General features: G+C 46.8%; 2 protein-coding genes across 2 annotated transcripts in view; one reads left to right on the plus strand and one right to left on the minus strand.

Annotated features, from left to right (window-relative positions):
• The window catches only part of EIF3L (eukaryotic translation initiation factor 3 subunit L), a 128164-nt gene that overhangs the window by 92458 nt on the left and 16655 nt on the right, over positions 1-19051 (plus strand). The window lies entirely within an intron of this gene.
• On the minus strand, positions 104-17666 carry ANKRD54 (ankyrin repeat domain 54). The gene is made up of 8 exons (XM_063133505.1): positions 17429-17666; positions 15163-15210; positions 13172-13270; positions 11481-11552; positions 9840-9887; positions 9598-9722; positions 6702-6809; positions 104-2680 (listed from the first exon to the last, which is right to left on the minus strand). The coding sequence occupies exons 1-8, from the start codon at positions 17664-17666 to the stop codon at positions 2606-2608; spliced, it is 813 nt and encodes a 270-aa protein (XP_062989575.1). The 3' UTR covers positions 104-2605.

Here is a 19051-nt window from a genome sequence, read left to right on the forward strand (position 1 = left end):
TGAGTCCACCTTCAGGCCCCAGGCAAAAAGGCAACAGGGGTGGAGGGGGAAGAAAGAGAGAGAGAAAAGAAGGCAAGCCAGGCAGGCAGGCATGTCTGAGGACACTCTGAAAGCAGACAGCATTTTATTGACATTTACAACTGAAAAGTTCAAATAGCCTCCTACCCTCCTTACATACTGGAACAAGGTTCGGCATTCGCGGTGATGGCTCCAGCAAGGTCACAGCCATGTCAGCCCCAAACGTCCTTCCCCTGAGCGTTCAAGAGTCTCCTATCAAAGCTGTCCAGGTCACGAAAGCCAAGATTTGGACCTCTAGCTAAAGCAGACATTCCCAAACTGGTGCCCTCCAGACGGGGCTGGACTACAACTGCCATCATCCCCCAGTCAGGAGGAGGATGGGGGCTGTAGTCCAGGGCCCATCTGGAGGGCGCCCGGTTGAGAGAGAATGATCCAGTTATTTTCATCTGTCACAAAAAGCAGCACAATTAAAAAAAAAAGTTGTAATAAGAGCTTGGGATTTTAATGATGCAGAAAGCGAGGCCTTGACTCCTAGAAGGATGTGCTGAATACACCCCCTGCGTCCCCCCCTTTCCATGATTGTGGGTGGCTGAAGTCAAAACATGCTTTTATGAGGCAACTACATCCTTGAGGGTTTGTACAGAGCATCCAGCCCATACCTTTGTATATGAGGAGTCCTTGATCTCTCATACTGAGCACTGGTCCATTAAATCTTTTTTTCCCCTTTTGTTTCAATAGCCCTCACAATAGGAGGATCTCACCAACAGGGAGATGCATTTCCAAGGCCGGCTCAACCAAAGCGAAGTATGATGGCATCATCAAGGAAGCATCAATGGTCTTCTCCTCTGCGTTTCCTTACACTATCTCTGTTCCCGCCACCCAGGGGGATGTTGAACCTCTTTGGACCTGAGGGCCAAATTCCATTTTGGAGAAGTTTGGGGTCGCATTTCCGTGGGGGTCCAAGGCAAAAGTAGTAGAGGCAAAATACCAGTTACATTTTAGCTTCAAGGCCTTAGTGCTAGTAACTAAACCTTAGGAAGGGCGTTTCAGCTTGTAGAAAGGGGGGGGGGAACCACACAAAACCCTGGATGCCACCCAACATTTGGTGACTGGGGAAAGGGGGTGTGGCCATCTAGGGGGAACCCCAGAGGGCTGGTTTTGTCCCATGGGCTTGACGTTCAACACCTCTGTCCTAGTAGGCAACTACAGCCTGGTTTGACTCAGTCTTACCAGCACAAGCCTCACACTCTCCCCACCCCCTTTCTCACATGTGCAGGGAGAAGATTTAAAGCGTCTGCTCCTGATGCATCTTAACACAGTTCGTTGTCGCTTGCAGTTACGTCTGAAGCGGGGATACGTCCTTGCAGGAAGCAAAGTAGTGTTGTAAGCAGCCCTTAGCAATACCCTGTGGGTTCCATATTACTTCCATCTCTGTCTTCTGTTGCCGATGGAGGACGTTAGCTGACAGAGACAGAAAGCCATAGGAGTGGCACAGAGTAAGACTACGCAGGGGGTGCGGGTGGGATTCACTTCAGTCTTTCAATGGGATTCCCATCGGGCCCCAATCTAAAGGAACCTTTTATTTTGCAGCAGAAAAAGAGCTCTTCCCCGCTCTTCCCTCTGCCTCTCTTCAGTATGAGCAAGAAGTGCTTTGGCAGAGTTCTGTCCGTACACATCTCAGCTTCCGACTCCCGTGCATGAGCCAAAAGGCAGGAAATAGGAGTGAGTAGTTGAGGTGTGTCTATGGAAGAAGTCTTGTCACATCATATGCTGCTGTTGCGTGGAGGAGAAGGCAGTGGGAGCTGAGGGCTCCAATGCCGGTGGGGCAGTGAATCCACTCTGGATTTCAGCCAGAACTCTAAAGGAGCCATCCAAGGTGCTCAGAGAGCTCCTTTAGAGTTCCTGAGTGGTTCTGACTGAAACCTGGAGTGGATTCACCGCTCCAGTCATCAGAGCTTCCAGCCTCCACTGAGAGAAGGCGAATGAGCTCTTTTATATCTCAGCAGTGGGCACAGTTAGCATCACTGGCCCTTCAGTCCTTTCTCAGGTCAAAATGTGCAACAAGTTAAAAAAAAGAAAAGAAAAGAAACCAGCATAGAGCCTCACCCCATTCCTACAAATGCTCAATAATTAATGTGCTTAAATACTGGGAATTAATGGCAGACAAACCCCGCACACAATCATGTGCCTGACAGCTGTCATTTTCCCAAATGTGCTTGGAGTACTTTGGATCTGTCGCTTGCAGGACCTTGAAGATGCTTCCAGGAGGACGGTGTCCCTAAAGTGGGCCAACACCCCATTGATGAGAACAGCGGTCCTGATGCTTAAAAAACCAATAATGATGATGACGAAGAGTGGCCCGATGGCCCCAGGATCATGGCCTCAGCATGAACTCCTCGTCCAGGAGGAAGAATCCAAGGCAGTGTTAGCAGCCCAATGGTTTCAGACAGTTTGGCATGCATCCAGTAGGAAAAGCATGCTTGGGACCGGCAGTGGCAGCAGCAGGTCCAAAGTCTTGCTGATGAGCTTTGGCCGCTCCTTCTGCGTAGGCTTCTCCCTTTGACTGAGAGGTCTTCAGGAAAGCCCATTACCTCTTCTCTATCTTCTGCTTCTGCAGGCTGAGCGAGGTGAAGCTAGCCAGGAGGTCAGTGACTTCGTCCACCTACCAGAGAAACAAACACAGCACAGTATAGAAGCCAACGGGTGGGATCCAATGGTGCCATTCCGCAAACTCAAACAGCACGAGTGGAGGCAGCAGTCGAGCAAGCATAATGCACAAGTTGTGTAAGCATGATGCACAACTGCGTCGTGTGCAAATGTACCTTTAGTTGGATATTCCTTTCTGCATAGTTTGGAACCTAGTTTCCAACTTGTGCAATGTCATTTGTACTGGTGGAACGACACTGTTGGATATTGCCCAAAGCCAAAATCTGGAGAAGGAACAAAACCTCATGAGGTGTTAGGACAGGGGTGGGCAACTTATGGCCCTCCAGATGTTTTCACCTACAACTCCAATCAGCCATCACCAGCAATGCTGAGGGATCGTGGGAGTCAGAGACTGACTCTAGTAGCAACACAAACCATCAGAACAGCAGAACGCTGGCTATTCTGTAACACGTATGTAGCTATTTATTTGTATCATCGATAACATTTCTATCCTGCCTTTCTGCCACAATAAGAGGCAGTCATGGAAGCTCACAACACGATCAATTGAAAAACCTGATGTCATTGAAAAAAACAAACCACACATCATTAATAAAAGATTGGAGTTGTATTATCCAGTCAAGATAGCCACCCCACCCCACCCCACCCCACCCTGTAAGGGTAAGGTGAGGGTTAAACTGGACCTTGGGACTAGCATGTCTTTTAATTTATGAATTTTATGGTTCCATAGGAAGGGAGATAAGAACCAGGCAGCTGTATGGGGGAGAAGACTGGAGTCAAGCCGATTGTAACTGTCCGCTTGTCCTTGAGTGATTAACCATCCCGAGCGGAGGTGTGAAGACACTCCACGCATCAAAGCTGAAGGGAGGGGGGAAGGAGTGAAAAGAATAGTATAAAGACATCCCTGTGAAGGGAACAGGGGGGTCGTCGGTTGAGATCGGTCTGGGGTGACGTATGAATTGTAGTTGTAGTTTTTAGCTTGCTTGCTCTGGGTTCTTACACATTTATGCATGTTTTATAGTTTTATTCTGCTAATCCCATGTATTCCTACCCTTTTCCTAATAAATGGTCTTAAACCTCATTTTGTGTGAGCCGTGAGTGTCTGTGCCTGGGGATCCGTGCTAAATCCAGTCCAGAAGCCAGCAAGTTGCTGGGCGCTCTTCCTTTACACACCCCACCCCACCCCACCCCACCCCACACACAAAGCAAGAGGATTTTCTGCTATTGATGGACAGGGAGTAAAGGGCTCCTGCAAAGGTAAGGTTCCTTGAAGAAAGGGTAAAAGTGTGAGGACAGGAAAAGCCAGGACTAATAATTTATTTGTTACCCGCCTCTCCCTCTGGATCGAGGCAGGGTACAACACAAATGCAAACATCATATAAGTAATTAAAACATTTAAAACTAATACATTATTAAAAGCAGCACATTATTAAAAGGCAAATTTAAAATTCAACTGGGTAGGCCTGTAGGGATGTAGACAATATTCCGTTTCTTACAGCCAGAGCGGCAAGCGATCAAGCTATCAATCTGTGTGCGGTGAATCCAAGAGAGATGCGATTCCCCCACCCTCCCCTTCCCACCTCTTGGCAGCTGGTTGGAATTAAGCCCAGGTGGATTGGGTAAGGGCGGAGGTTGAAAAGCAGAAGTGTGTGAGAAGCAAGAGGAGCAGATTGAGCTCTATAAGCAGCAAAGAAAGCTGAGGAAGAGAGAAGGTGAAGGACTTACAAAACTGCGAGGGAGGAGATCCTGCACTGACTGCCTTGGAAAAGAAAGGTTTTGGGAATGGTATGTAGGAGGAAGGGATAGATCGGGGTGGGCAACTTGTGGCCCTCCAGATGCAATGGTCTACAACCCACCCACCCACCATGATCCCTCAGCGTTGGCTATGCTGGCTACAGCTGAAGGGAGTTGTAGGTCAAAACATTGGGAGGACCACAAGTTGCCCACAGCTGGGATAGTCAGTCCCCACCCTCCCTTGCAGGGAAGGACAATTTGAGGCTCTCAGTGTATTTTGGACTACAACTCCCAGCATCCCTAGCCTGTGCAGGCAATGTTGAGGGACCATGAGAGTTGTAGGCTAAACCACCTGGAGGGCCATAAATTGCCCACCCTTGCTCCCCTGGGATGAGCTGGGGCTCCTAGGTCCAAGAACAGGGAACTGGAGAAGTCCCAAGCCCTGTCCTCTGACAAATGAGGGGGCTGAAGATGCTCCGAAGGGTTGGGATCTTGTGAGGAGTCCCAGGCTGTGCAAATAATCAATTTAAATTATGGATTAATGTTTGATCCCTGAATCGTCAGGACAACAAGACTGAGATTTGAGACTTGTCAAAAAGGACCTGCCGAGGTGCCCTGCCTTTGTCCTCCATGCACCAGATTTGATGGGGGGGAAAACACACACATCAAAATATATTCCTTCCAATTTATAGCCAGAACTACTACATAACTTCCTTGTCACAGTAGAATTGTGATGGCATTGCTTCCGACAATAACAACCATGTACAACTGGAGTAAGCAGTGTTCATTTGAAATCAGTATGCCCTTTAAAATGAGAAGACTTCCAACAAAACTGATATGGCTTGAAGTTGTTTACCCATAAGTACGGATGCCTGTCGCTGGGAAATCCAGCCTTTTTTTTTGGCTCACCGGATTTCCATAGCGCCCTTGAAAAAAGGAAAGGAACCTCTCGTGCAAGCACTGAGTCATTACTGACTCTTGGAGGGACGCCAGCTTTCGCTGACGTTTTCTTGGCAGGCCTTATAGCGGGGTGGTTTGCCGTTGCCTTCCCCGGCCGTGATTACCTTTCCCCCAGCTAGCTGGGTGCTCATTTTACCGACCTCGGGAGGATGGAAGGCTGAGTCGACCCAAGCCGGCTGCCTGAGAACCAGCTTCCGCTGGGATCGAACTCAGGCCGTGGGGAGAGTTTCAGCTGCAGAAACTGCTGCTTTACCGCATTTGAAAGCCAGGCTGTGGGTTTTCCCCCAAATTCAGGAACCTTTTCTGTTTTTTGTTTGTTTGTTTGAAATGCATAAATAGAAATTTGCACAAATTTTTATTTATGCAAAAAAAAGGGGAAAAAAAGGAAAACCCACAAACGGCCCTAACTTAATGCAGAGCGAGTTGGCCCAGCTAGTGGTAAACGAGCCAAAGTCCTAGGGGGGCAGGGTGATGAAAGCATGGTGGGCTCCACCCACCGGACGGATCCCTCCAACATCCCCACCTTTAAGCCATTTCGTTATGTTACCAATAACAAAGTATTCCATAGTCCCCAACTGAAGGTTAAACAAGGCTTTTGGTTTTAGTAATTACTAAACTGGTTTATTAAATGGTACACTATTTAAAGAGAAGTGTCCCTTCCCTGCTAGATTCTAATAGAATCATAGAATAGCAGAGTTGGAAGGGGCCTACAAGGCCATCGAGTCCAACCCCCTGGTCAATGCAGGAATCCACCCTAAAGCATTCCCGACAGATGCTTGTCCAGCCGCCTCTTGAAGGCCTCTAGTGTGGGAGAGCCCACAACCCTGACCCTGAGCAATATAGAAATCTATTCAAACTTGGTTAAAATCCTAAGCTTCCAGGAAGCACTGCTGAGAGGCCACAGGATGCTGGGGATATTCCTCTCTGAGGGTAGTGGCCTTCCTGACATGGCTGCGGAAAGCTCTGTTGCTGTGGCTGACCCGTCCACGGTGTTCTGTGAGCACCAGAATGTGGTGTTCTAGATATGTTGGGGAAGGTTGGAACGGTTCGCTCCTAGGCTCCTTCGTTCCTCCAGCACACCCCCAAACAGGTCCTTTAATGGCGTAATTGCCACCCACTGGTTTCAATGAGAAGTGTTAAAGCAACAACATGCCAGCTCAAAAGCCAGCAAACCCTCCTCAGCCCCTTCTGCCCCACATGCTGTGAGCCAGTGGGTCTTTGAAAACGGTGGACAGTCCACTGTGGATCCCCCTCCCCCCCCACCACCAATGGTACGTAGAATTGCTCTGCCCATGAAGTATCCAAAATCGTCCACGGTCACTCACTTGTTCTTTTGTGCTAGTCATCTGTAGCCTGGTGCAAAGATCATCCAGCTGTTCCCGCTGTTCGTGACGGCCAAGACGGTCAAGGTATTCACGCAACATCTGGATGATCTGAAACATGCAGCATGGGAGAGATGAGGATTGCTGAGAGCAATGGGAAGAGTCCACACTTCGAACCAGATGGCCAAAACTGAGGAGCAAGTTTCCCTCTATGGAGCGGCTGATCCCATAAAATAAAAAAAATCTAGTTCCAGAAGAAATGCCAATGAACAGAGGACTCAAATTTTGCAAACAGACACTATTACACAAGTATGCTCAATTTCTACACTTCAGAATGTAGGCTGGGAATGATGGGAGTTGCAGTCCAATACATCTGGAAGGTTTGCAGCATATTCCCACAGAACTTTACATTTGGGCACAGCACCAGCATCAGTTTATTTGTATGCTGTGCTTCCATGGTAAAACCACGCTCAAAGTGGCTTACAGCATCAAAACATTTACATTTAATTATTTACAAAATTTGTAAATAATTAAGAGCTACTAATTATAACAAGATTGAGATATCCAGATACGGAAGAATATCACATAGGATTAAACAACCCTAAAATATTTCTATCTAGGTGGGTTGGAGGTGGATGTGCTGAGGGTGGGAGAGAAAGTGGAAGTCCTGTAACAAAGAGATGATGGCGAATGGGGGAGCAACGTGGAAATGAGGACCCTACATCTGCTCCCTCTTGATCAGATACAGGCCCCCAGGAAAGTTGTGGCTGGAGAAAGCTAGGAGGTTGTTTCATCACACAATGCCCAATTTACTTCTAAATGGTTTCCAGTTTAAATGTTTAAGGGCTCAGTCCTCTACATGTTTAGATGGAGAAAAGTACTACAATTCCCAGCATTCCCCAGCCAGCCAGATAAGTTATGGATCGTGTGAGGAAATGGCCTTCTAGCTTTTTCCAATCACAACCTTTTCCTGGGAGGTTTTTCCATCTTAGCATGCATACAATTGCACCCTAAAAAAAAGGGGAGGTTGGGCAGCCTCACGGAGCTGGTATCCATAATAACTGAATGGAAACGTCACGTTTGGAGATGGATCACAGCTCTGTGGTAGAGGACATGCTTAGCATGCAGTAGGATCCCAGCGTCAATGCACAGCATTCCCAATCAAAAGGATCAGGTTAGCAAGTGATGGGAAAGACCCCTCTCTGTCTGATGCCTGTTGCCCTAGCAACCGTCAGCCGCCCCTGCAGAGCTGACAAGACCCAAAGCCTAACTGCCAGGCCGAGCGCACAGTACTGAGCTACATGGACAAACTTGATGTAAGGCAGGACCTTATGTTCAAAGGAAGTAAGGATTGGTCCCAGTAAGCTATCTGGCTCCTCACCCATTTTAAGAGTTCCCAGTCCAATAGTGGCATGAGCTTTCTGGACATTGTGTTATTTACTTATTTCACAGAATCATAGAGTTGGAAGGGGCCTATAAGGCCCTCGAGTCCACCCCCCTGCTCAGTGCAGGAATCCACCTTAAAGCCTAATCTGACAGATGGCTGTCCAGCTGCCTCTTGAATGCCTCTCAGGTGGGAGAGCCCACGACCTCCCTAGGTCATTGGTTCCATTGGTGTACTGCTTTAACAGTCAGGAAGTTCTTCATGATGTTCAGCCAGAATCTGTTACCTGTAACTTGATCCCATTAGTCCGTGTCCTGCACTCTGGGATGATCGAGAAGAGATCCTGGCCCTCCTCTGTGTGGCAACCTTTCAAGTATTTATTTTATTCCATTTATTTATTACATATTCATACTACCCAACAGCCAAGGCTCTCTGGGCAGTTTACAATTACTTGAAGAGTACTATCATGTCTCCCCTCAATCTTCTCTTCTCAAGGCTAAACATGTCTCTCCTCATAGGGCTTTGTTTCCAGACCCCTGATCATCCTCATTGCCTTCCTCTGAACCTCCTCCAGCTTGTCTGCATCCTTCTTGAAGGGTGGTGCCCAGAACTTGATGCAATACTCAATGTAACAGTGCCAAATAGAGGGGAACCAGTACCTCACATGATTTGGAAGTGATACTTCTATTAATGCAGCCCAGAATAGCATTTGCTTTAGAGGTGTGATTTTTCAAAACACAGCCTATTAAAAGAAGGAATCCCACCCTTCTCCAGGCAATAACAGCAGCAATACTGGCAACTGAGTATGGATGCCAGTGAAGTCAAGTTTTCATTCCAAAATATTTGAGGCTCCTCACATACCCAAGCCTGGTAAAGAATCCAAGGTCAGCCCTTCCAACACCTTGAGGTGTGTCTGTATATGAAGAAGCTGAGAATAAGGAGCTGATTGCCAATTTCAAGGTGTTTATAGGCTGCCTGCTGCCAGGCTCTGTACCAACAAGGCTGAGCAGAGTGGCTGCTGAGGAAAAGACAGGGATTCTTCCTCAGCAGCCACCTCAGCTGCCTCTGCTGTCACGCAAACACCTTATGTAAGCCACTCTTCTTTATCCCACAAGCCTTAATTATATATAATATTACTATATGCACCAGCATTGCAGCATAGGCCTTTTGAAATAAAAGAAGAAGAAAAAGTTAAGCTACAGTGTGCTGGTATTTTTGGCTTTGCCTCATTTGCCTTGGGCTCTATCCACCACTGGAATGTGGCCCCCAAGAGCTTCTCTGAAATGGATTTCAGCCCTCTTGCTGAAAGAGCTTCAAACTCCCAGTTTTCCCTCTATCTGTTCTCTTTCCTACCCTGATTTTTACAGCTTCACAACTGACTTAGAAGCCACTGATTCTCAGGTGACTAAACCTTTTGAGTACCCAAATTCACTCCCCAACCAGGGCACAGAAAACAATGCTAAATATCAAAAAGCCAACCAGCTACAATCTCCCAAGAAAGAGCATTTCTTCCACCTGCTTCACTTCAAGGCGCACAGCTTCCAGGTTCTGCGAGAGGCCCTCCTGCAAGATGTTCAACTTTGACTTGGCCAAGTGCAGAGGGGTCCTTCCAGCCCGATCCAAGGCATCTACACGAGAACCTGCAAGATGCGCATATAGAAGAAGAAGAAGAACGTGGTGTTTTTAAAGAGGCCCCGGCCTTAGGAGGCTATAAAACAGAGTTGGCAAGAGGGCAATTTGCTAAGAGGAAGCATTACCTCCACGGAGCAGTGTGGTGATGACAGGAACATGGTTCGTGCAGGCAGCTGGGGAGGGAAAACACGAGACACACGACTAAGTAGTGCTTTATAGAAATGCGAAGGGGATGGATTCTGCCTTATCAGAATACAGGCTGCCCATTTCTCCAATGTGGTACCTTTGCAAAGGTACTGGTGGAGTAGACTGGCTCAGAGCGCAAGCCAAGTAAATCCTGGTTCAAATCTCTCCTCGGAGGAGTAAAAAGAAGCCAAAGGCAAAGGTAGAACCAGGCAATCTTCAAAACGGAATATTTACAAAAGTTTATTTACAGTGCTAAGGTGCCGCCTACGCATTTCAAACACAAACTGCGCTCTTCCTCAGGGCTGTTATAGAGTTCGTTAAGTTGTCTGCAGAAAGCTGCAGACAACTAAATCTCTCCTCAGCCATGTATCACAAGGTGCTTTTGAACAACCCAACACTGTCTCAGCTTCAGCGATCCCTCTCTACAATATACAGATAGTAATACTACAGTAAGGATTCAAAAGATGTCGGGCAAACAATGCTTTGAACACATGAAACATGTCTTCATAAATACCAAGTATTATTTATTGAAAAGCGACGGACGGAATTTCATGTCGACTCCTCCTGTATTCAATGATCAGAATAAATAATGGAAATCAGGTGCAATTCTGCCATTTTTCCAAGCGCACAAAACAAGGTAGTCGTTTTTAAAAATAGATTATGGGACATATTCTGCTCAAACTGGAGAAGGGTAGAAGGTGAGGATTCATGAGGCATTAGAAGCAATGGGATAGGCAGCTGAGCAGTAGCCCTACTCAGACCATCTCTCGTTTCTGACCTTCTAAACAGATACTGCACACACACATTTCAAGGAACTCTCCACAAGGCGAACCAAAAGATCAAAGCTCATATTCTCAGGATTCTGACAAAGTCACCAGATTCTATACTTGGTAACCTCAATTATATCCTTGCAGGTCCAAGACCCTGCACTTAAGGAGCAAAATAATAATAATAATAATAATAATAATAATAATAATAATAATTTATAGAACACTTTAAAGTTCAGTATCCTTCACATTCATTATCACAGCCCCACAGAGCATAGCAGTATTATGATCCCCACATTGCAGATGGGAATGGAGCCTGAGAGATACCGGCTGGTGTAAGGCCACCTAGAGAGTGTACAGCGGAGGAGAGATTTGAATCAACAACCTCCTGGATCACTGCTCTTCCTCTTAGCCACTACGCTACACCCGGGATAATGCTACTTGCAGTCACGGTAAACCTAGCTTTATCAAATTCCTTAAGGCAGAAGGCCTTCCTTTAATGCAGGGGTGGGCAATTTGTGGCCCTCCAGATATTTTGGGCTACAAGTCCCATAACCCCTTCCCATTGGTTAAGCTGGCTAAGCCAAAACATCTTGAAGGTCATAAGTTGCCCACCCCTGCCCTAACTCTATCCTTATGGTATTCAACTTAAACAATTCCAAAGTATCCCTGACAGTTCCCCTGAGCACAAAGATTGCTACTGTGATACAAAGGAAGGAAAGAAGATATAAAGGAAAGAAATAGGCAGGGAAGTAGTTAAAACTAGAGTAAAAAGATGAGCGTACTGTTACATTCCAGGTGGTTGATACTTACCCAAATGCAAGGGTGTGTTCCCCAATCCATCTCGCTGGTTTGGGTCAGCTCCATGGTCCAAAAGCAACTGAACTAAAACACAAACAGACCCATCTCAAGTTTGTCTTGAACTCGATGAGGGCAGAAACCTCACCAAAATATCTCAAATACTAAAATCGGCGCCATCTAGCTCTATAGTCATCAGCCAATTGAAGTGCCTATCGAAGAGATTGAAAAAAATCACTTTCCCACACATTTCGCTAAAATCTATTTCTTTGAAAAAAATCCTTTAGAGCAGGTGTGGGGAGCCTGTGGCCCTCCAGTTGTTGCTAACTCCAAGTTCTACCAGCATGGGCAATGGTCAGGGATGATGGGAGATGGAGTCCAACAACATCTCCACCCTTTAAGTGGATCTTTTGTAAACCGCCCAGAGAGCTTCAGCTATGGGGCAGTATATAAATGTAATAAATAAATAAGTAAATAAATAAACTGGGATCTCCTGAGATGTACCTTTTGTGTACCAGCAAACTGCAAGTGTGCATATTACTAGAAGTCACCTAATGATTTAATGCTGTCACAGTCATTCTTGATTGGCAGCCTTTTTTATGTCCTCGAATTTTCTTTCCATTTCTGCTCCTGAAGCTCCATTAACTAAGGGTTTCAGGAATCACATCCTAGCCTCCCATATAAAACTATAGTTCCTCCTTAAAATGTTCTGGAATAATGGGCACCGGACAATCCTATGTGACACCATGATCGTTGAGAAATCATGCTCCAAAAGAGGATCACTGCGCATCACAGCACTCTGCGCCTGTACTCGCCCATGCCCTGCCACTTACGACCAGCGTTTCCTTCCATGGGCGAGGGGATGTGGGCTGCCCTAGTGAAATTTTTGTCTGTCTCTTCTGCCAAGACTCTTGTTCATGCATTGGTTATTTCTCGGTTAGACTACTACAACCTTCTTCTCACTGGCCTTCCTTCTTCTCACATCAGTCCGTTGGTTTCTGTTCAACACTCTGCTGCTAAGATCATCTTCTTGGCTCGCCGCTCTGACCATGTTACTCCACTGCTGAAATCTCTTCATTGGCTTCCAATTCACTTCAGAATCCAATATAAACTTCTCCTGTTGACCTACAAAGCTTTTCACAGTCTAGCTCCTTCCTATCTTTCCTCTCTCATCTCACACTATTGCCCCACTCGTGCTCTTCGCTCCTCTGATGCCATGTTTCTCACCTGCCCAAGGGTCTCTACTTCCCTTGCTCGGCTTTGTCCATTTTCTTTGGCTGCCCCTTACGCCTGGAACGCTCTTCCTGAACATTTGAGAACTACAAGTTCAATCGCAGCTTTTAAAGCTCAGCTAAAAACTTTTCTTTTTCCTAAAGCTTTTAAAACTTGATTTTGTTCTGACTTTTATACTGCCTGTTTGGTGCATTCTCTTCCCCTCCTTATTGTTTTATTATGATTTTATTATAATGTAAGCCTATGCGGCAGGGTCTTGCTATTTATTGTTTTACTCTGTACAGCACCATGTACATTGATGGTGCTATATAAATAAATAATAATAATAATAATAAATAATAAAAACCCATGACGCTCACAAAGAGGCCTCTGAGGATGCCAACTTTTTAAGAAACAGAGAAAGCAGTCAACAACCCATCCCTGCCAAATAGGGCCAGAGGCTGACAGTTCCACCTGATTTCAAGGTGCCTCACCAATATGGTCGTTCCCATTGCAGGAAGCGAAGTGCAGCGCCGTCCGCCCTTTGTCGTCTGCAGCGCAGGGGTCCGCCCCATCTTCCAGAAGCTGCTGCACTGGTGCCACCAAGGAAGACAAGACAAGACAGCTTCAACAGGGCTATCAGGGCTTCTTTGAAAATCTAATTTAAAGTGTTTTATTCTGTTTTTATTTTATTTCATCTTATCTTATACACAGCTCCAAAATTTTGAATGGGGAGCGGTATATAAATATGGTATATAAAATAAATGAAGAAATAAATAACGTTGGCCAAGATTCCTCTTCAGAGTCACAGCTCAAGGTGCAATGAAGTCTGACTTGACGCTCAGTGCTAAAGAGCCCTGCACAGCAGCATAGTCAGCCTTTATCAGTAACAATTTGTGACCCTCTTCAGACGACACACTAAGCCATGGTAGTTAAGCATTTGGAGCTAAACATGATGGCTTAGCATGTCATGTGAACTATTCCTAACTGGCTACATAACCCCGGTTTAAACACACTCACTAACCATTTGCTGCAAAAGGGTTAGCAGCCTAACCGTGGCTTAGCATGTCGTCTGAAGAGGCCCATTGACAAGTCATTCAACATCAGATACTTTCTTAATGTGTTCAATACAAAGCATACAAGAGGCAAATCCAAATTTACTGAAAGTGACATTAGTTTCTTCCAAAATCAGCTCTTTAAAGTTAATTCCAGTGGCAAATATACTTCACACTTTTCCTCATGCAAATTCTTTATCGAAATCTGGATCATTTATTTATTTATTATACTTTTATACTGCCCAATAGCCAAACCTCTCTGGGTGGTTCACAAAAATTAAAACCACGAAGAGCATAAAAAACAACCAACAATCTAAAAACACATATACAAAACACAATACAAAAAGCACTATATCCCCAGTGCTACACATCTAGATACATTTCATCCCCTTATTCTGAACATTCAGTCCTCTCTTCCAATAATAACAACAACAACAACAACAACGATGCTTAGTGTTCAAATACATCTCACAGCACAATCCAGCTATAGTGGAATACAAAGTCTGCATGACTTCAACCAAGGGTAGAGATTTAACACCGGTTTTAACTGTCCCACAGAAGCTAATTGTGAAAGTGGATTACTTTGCTGCATTACACTTAACACCTCCCCACGCGGAGTAGGGAATGTGTATCCCTCCAGATGTTGTTTGATAGGAACTTGCATCAGCCCAGGCCAGCACAACCAATGGTGAAGGACGTTGGGAGTGGCGGTACAAATCTGGAGAGTGACACATTCCCTGTTATACATAAAAATATGAAGACATGAATGTAGCTTTGTATTTAAGGACTTGCCTGGTCGTCACAGGCGACTAGGAATTCCATGCAGGTGAGTGCATGGAATTCCATGCAGCAAGAGGAAGGATGGAAGTGCAGCTCTCTCTACCTCCTCTGTCAGCCCCCAGCAGGCTAATAAAAACATTTTCAGGCTAGTAACTTTGGGGAAGGGGATTATTTACAACGCTGCACTAACAGCTTGATATCCTGTACTGTTGTGCTATGGTAAGTTGGAATAGGTTGTAGGTGGCTTAAGGGACAACTAGGAGTGGAAGGAAGATATACTGGCCTGGTTCAGACAACACGCTAAACCATGCTGCTTAACCACAAAATGGTTAAGGGAATGCATAATGGTTTAGCGTGTTGTCTGAACCAGGCCACTGAGTGGGGGAAAGTCTCACACCTTGGTCATCACCAGACACCTCCTCAGGCCCACTGGCAGAGTCTTTTAAAAGTCCTCCCACCAATGGGATTCTCAACAATCTGACCTTGCGCACCATTCTGAAGCCAAAGCCCACAATTCACAGCATGACCTTGACCATGCTGAAAATCATGTTCCTACTTACCATATTTCGACATTATAAGCTGCACATCCACCCAACCACCCCAGAAACTACGCAGAAGAAGCCACTAGGGCCTGAAGGATGCAATCTTACCTGTTCCTAAATCATTAGAATTCGCCGCTTCTCTCAACCTTTTTAAAGCTGTGGGGGGGAAAAGAGAAGTTGTGTGTGTTTCCCCCCATTGGAAAGTGAATGGAACAAAAACAGTTTATTCCCCTGACACCTAGGCTCCTCAGAAAAACAAACCCCAAACACTCTGCAAAACATGCTTATTTGTTGTTTACATGTTTCTTATGTGTGGCGCACAGCCCACGCCTCCACTCAAGGTTGCACTTCTACTGTGAGATGCAGCACTTTTGTGAGCACTAAGAAAAGTACTTTTTTGTACTCAGGGAAATGTGATACACTTCTGGCATCTTCATTGCGATGGTGATGCCTCATGCACCGCAGGCACTTAAGTGGGTGTCTCCTGCATTGTGATGCTGTACCTAATTCCCAGAGGCCAGGCCACGTGATCCCCAGCTGTATAACTCCTACTTCAGGACTGCTCAACCACTTTTAAATTTTATTTTAGAAGCACAAACAACAGCAGAGTTGGCCTCTCCATTTCCCACTAATTTCATTCTCATTGTGTTGTGAATCAAGAGGGTAAGGGGAGACATGGTAAAGGCGTACAAAATTATGCATAATGTGGAGAAAATGGACTGGGACACATTTTTCATATTAGAACCCAGGATCATCCCATGAAGCTGATTGGTAGGAGATTCAGGACAGATCAAAGGAAGTACTTCTTCACACAGTGCATAGTTAAACTATGGAATTTGCTAACACAAAATGTAGTGATGGCCACCAATCTGGATAGCTTTAAAAAGGGGTTGGATAAATTCCTGGAGGAGAAGGCTATCAATGGCTACTAGTCCTGATGGCTATATGTGACCCCCAGTATCAGAGGCAGCATGCCTATGTACACCAGTTGCTGGGGAACATGGGTGGGAGGGTTCTGTTGCACCATGTCCTGCTTTGTTGGTTCCTGGTCGGCAGCTGGTTGAACAATGTGTGGAAAGAACATTGGACTAGATGGACCCTTGGTCTGATCCAGCACGGCTCTTCTTATGTTCTTATTTATGTTTAAAATGGAAGGCTCTACACTTCCCCTCTCCTGCACTGGTGTGCATTGGACTGTGGCAGCATTCACAGTCAGTCTACCTGCAAAGTTATTATTCTCAATTCACTTCCTCATTTTTCTCCTGCAAGTCTCTGAAGAGACTCTCAAGGAGCCAATGTCCTGGTGCTTGTGGGAAAAGAGGAATGTGGCTCTACAAGGTTTTCCCAATTCACTTCTCCCCATGCAGGTACTCAGAAGAAGGGAGTATCTTCCACCCTTTTTGGTTGCCATTTCTCTAGGCACTAGAATGTCAAGGGACTGCTTCACTTGGGCTACAGTCCTATACATACTTACCTGGGAGAAAGCACCAATGAACACCATAATAGATTTGTGTCTGTGAATCAACCTTGTATTCCGCCCTTCCCTGGGGGGACAGGGCATGGCAGTTCAGTCCCTCTAAAAACACTCCAGTCACCACACCATGGTGGCCCTCTCTCCCTCCCTCCCTCCCTCATTGGCAGTAGAGGAGCATGGACTGTGTAGCTGACAGAGCACTGGGTTAGTATTTGATCATATGAACAGCCATGATGGCCCATATTTACTCAGCCTATTTACTCATAAGCATATTTGCTCAGGGGTAGGTCCCATTCCAGTGCCATGAGGCTTACTCCATAGTAAGCAGACTTAGATTGAGGCCCAGTCTTATGCACTTTTGAAGCCCCACTGCTGCTGCAATCCCCTATGACAGCCTTCCAAAATCGGGTGCCCTCCAAATGTGTTGGACTGCAACTCCCATCACCCCTAGCCAGCACTGTCATCAGGCATTGCTGGCTGCTGCTGCAAGTTGCAGTGCAAGAAAATGGTGCCAGGCTGGCTGGGGATGATGGGAGCTGTTGTCCAACAAATGGGCGTGTTGGCTGGGGATGAAGGTAGTTGTAGTCCAACACATCTTGAGGTTTCCAGGCTAGAGGCGGCTGCCCTCTGTAAAAGACACATGTACTCGGAAGTAAGCCCAATTTGAGCCCTTTGGGATTTCCTGCCGTGCAAAACGCGCACGGGATCGGTCGCTTAGCCTTGTAAGGCCCGCAGGCTGGCCAGCTTTCCAATCTAACTCCTGCGCTGCTGCCGAAGCGACCTATTGAACCGGACGGCCGCCACGGAAAGCGCTGGAATTCAGTCTGGACCTTCCAGTCACCGCGACGCGCGCTAAGCAGGGGGCAGCCCCCTCGCCTCCCTCCGCGCTCTGCCCCTCACCGTGGATCTCCTTGCCCAGAGGCCCCACCTTGCGGTGCAGCCGGGCGGCCCTGCGGCGGCGGCCGACGATCTTGCACACGCGCGACTCGCGCTGCCACGGGAGCTGCAGGTAGCCCAGTGAGGCGGGATCCGGGGCCTCGGGCACGGCCCGCAAGGCGGCTCGCAGCCCCGCCAGCGAGAACATGTTCGTTGTCGCGGCGGCTGCGGAACTGGGGGTCCCCGCGTCGCCTCCTTCCATCCCCGCCACCGCCGCCGCGTCAGCCCGGCCCACGCTCCGTGGCGGGCTCACGGGAGGCGGGGGAGGGCACTCGCGTAACCAGGGGAACGGGTTCGGCAGCACCTATCGGGGCCACTCAGGAGCTCGGCAGCCGCCGCTGCGTAGCCAATAGGAGAAGGGGCATGCTAGAATAGGCGGACAGAGAACGTCAGAACAAGGGACTGTACCCAAAGAGAGAGAGAGAGAGAGAGAGAGAGGTTTTCAAAAGCAAGTGTTGCACACACGGCTTCTTTCGATTAGAACCCTCCATTTGCAGGGCTGAAGTGGTGGAAGTACTGGGGAGAGGCAACGAGTGGGGTACCGCAGGGCTCAGTCCTGGGCCCAGTGCTCTTCAACATTTTTATTAATGATTTGGACGAGGAGGTGCAGGGAACGCTTATCAAATTTGCAGATGACACAAAATTTGGTGGGATAGCTAATACCCTGGAAGACACAAACAAACTTCAAAGTGATCTTGATAGGCTGGAGTGCTGGGCTGAAAACAAAAGGATGAAATTTAATAGGGATAAATGCCAAGTTCTACATTTAGGAAATAGAAACCAAATGCACAGTTACAAGATGGGGTATACTTGGCTCAGCAATACTACAAACAAGAAGGATCTTGGAATTGTTGAAGACTGCAAGCTGAATATGAGCCAACAGTGCGATATGGCTGCAAGGAAGGCAAATGCTATTTTGAGCTGCATTAATAGAAGTATAGCTTCCAAATCACGTGAGGTACTGGTTCCTCTCTATTCGGCCCTAGTTAGTCCTCATCTAGAGTATTGCGTCCAGTTCTGGGCTCCACAGTTCAAGAAGGACGCAGACAAGCTGGAGCGTGTTCAGAGGAGGGCGACCAGGATGATCAGGGGTCTGGAAACAAAGCCCTATGAAGAGAGACTGAAACAACTGGGCATGTTTAGCCTGGAGAAGAGAAGATTGAGGGGAGACATGATAGCACTCTTCAAATACTTAAAAGGTTGTCACACAGAGGAGGGCCAGGATCTCTTCTCGATCCTCCCAGAGTGCAAGACACGGAATAACGGGCTCAAGTTAAAGGAAGCCAGATTCTAGCTGGACATCAGGAAAAACTTCCTGTTAGAGCAGTACGACAATGGAATCAGTTACCTAGGGAAGTTGTGGGCTCTCCCACACTAGAGGCATTCAAGAGGCAGCTGGACAACCATCTGTCAGGGATGCTTTATGGTGGATTCCTGCACTGAGCAGGGGGTTGGACTCGATGGCCTTGTAGGCCCCTTCCAACTCTGCTATTCTATGATTCTATGAAGTACAGGGTATAAAATATCTAATATAATATCTCATATTACATCCATAATATCTGATCGATTCTATACTGTATGGACTGG

Source organism: Elgaria multicarinata, chromosome 9, assembly GCF_023053635.1.
Source record: "Elgaria multicarinata webbii isolate HBS135686 ecotype San Diego chromosome 9, rElgMul1.1.pri, whole genome shotgun sequence".
Lineage (NCBI taxonomy): Eukaryota > Metazoa > Chordata > Lepidosauria > Squamata > Anguidae > Elgaria > Elgaria multicarinata.

Bases quoted from the DNA above. Each gene is read 5' to 3' on its own strand.
- ANKRD54 (XM_063133505.1), bottom strand. From the start codon at position 17,666: ATGGAAGGAGGCGACGCGGGGACCCCCAGTTCCGCAGCCGCCGCGACA. The intron at 15,211-17,428 runs GTGAGGGGCAGA...TCCCCCCCACAG, and splicing joins TCTGGGCAAGGAGATCCACG to CTTTAAAAAGGTTGAGAGAA. The intron at 13,271-15,162 runs GTAAGATTGCAT...TGGTGGCACCAG, and splicing joins TTCTAATGATTTAGGAACAG to TGCAGCAGCTTCTGGAAGAT.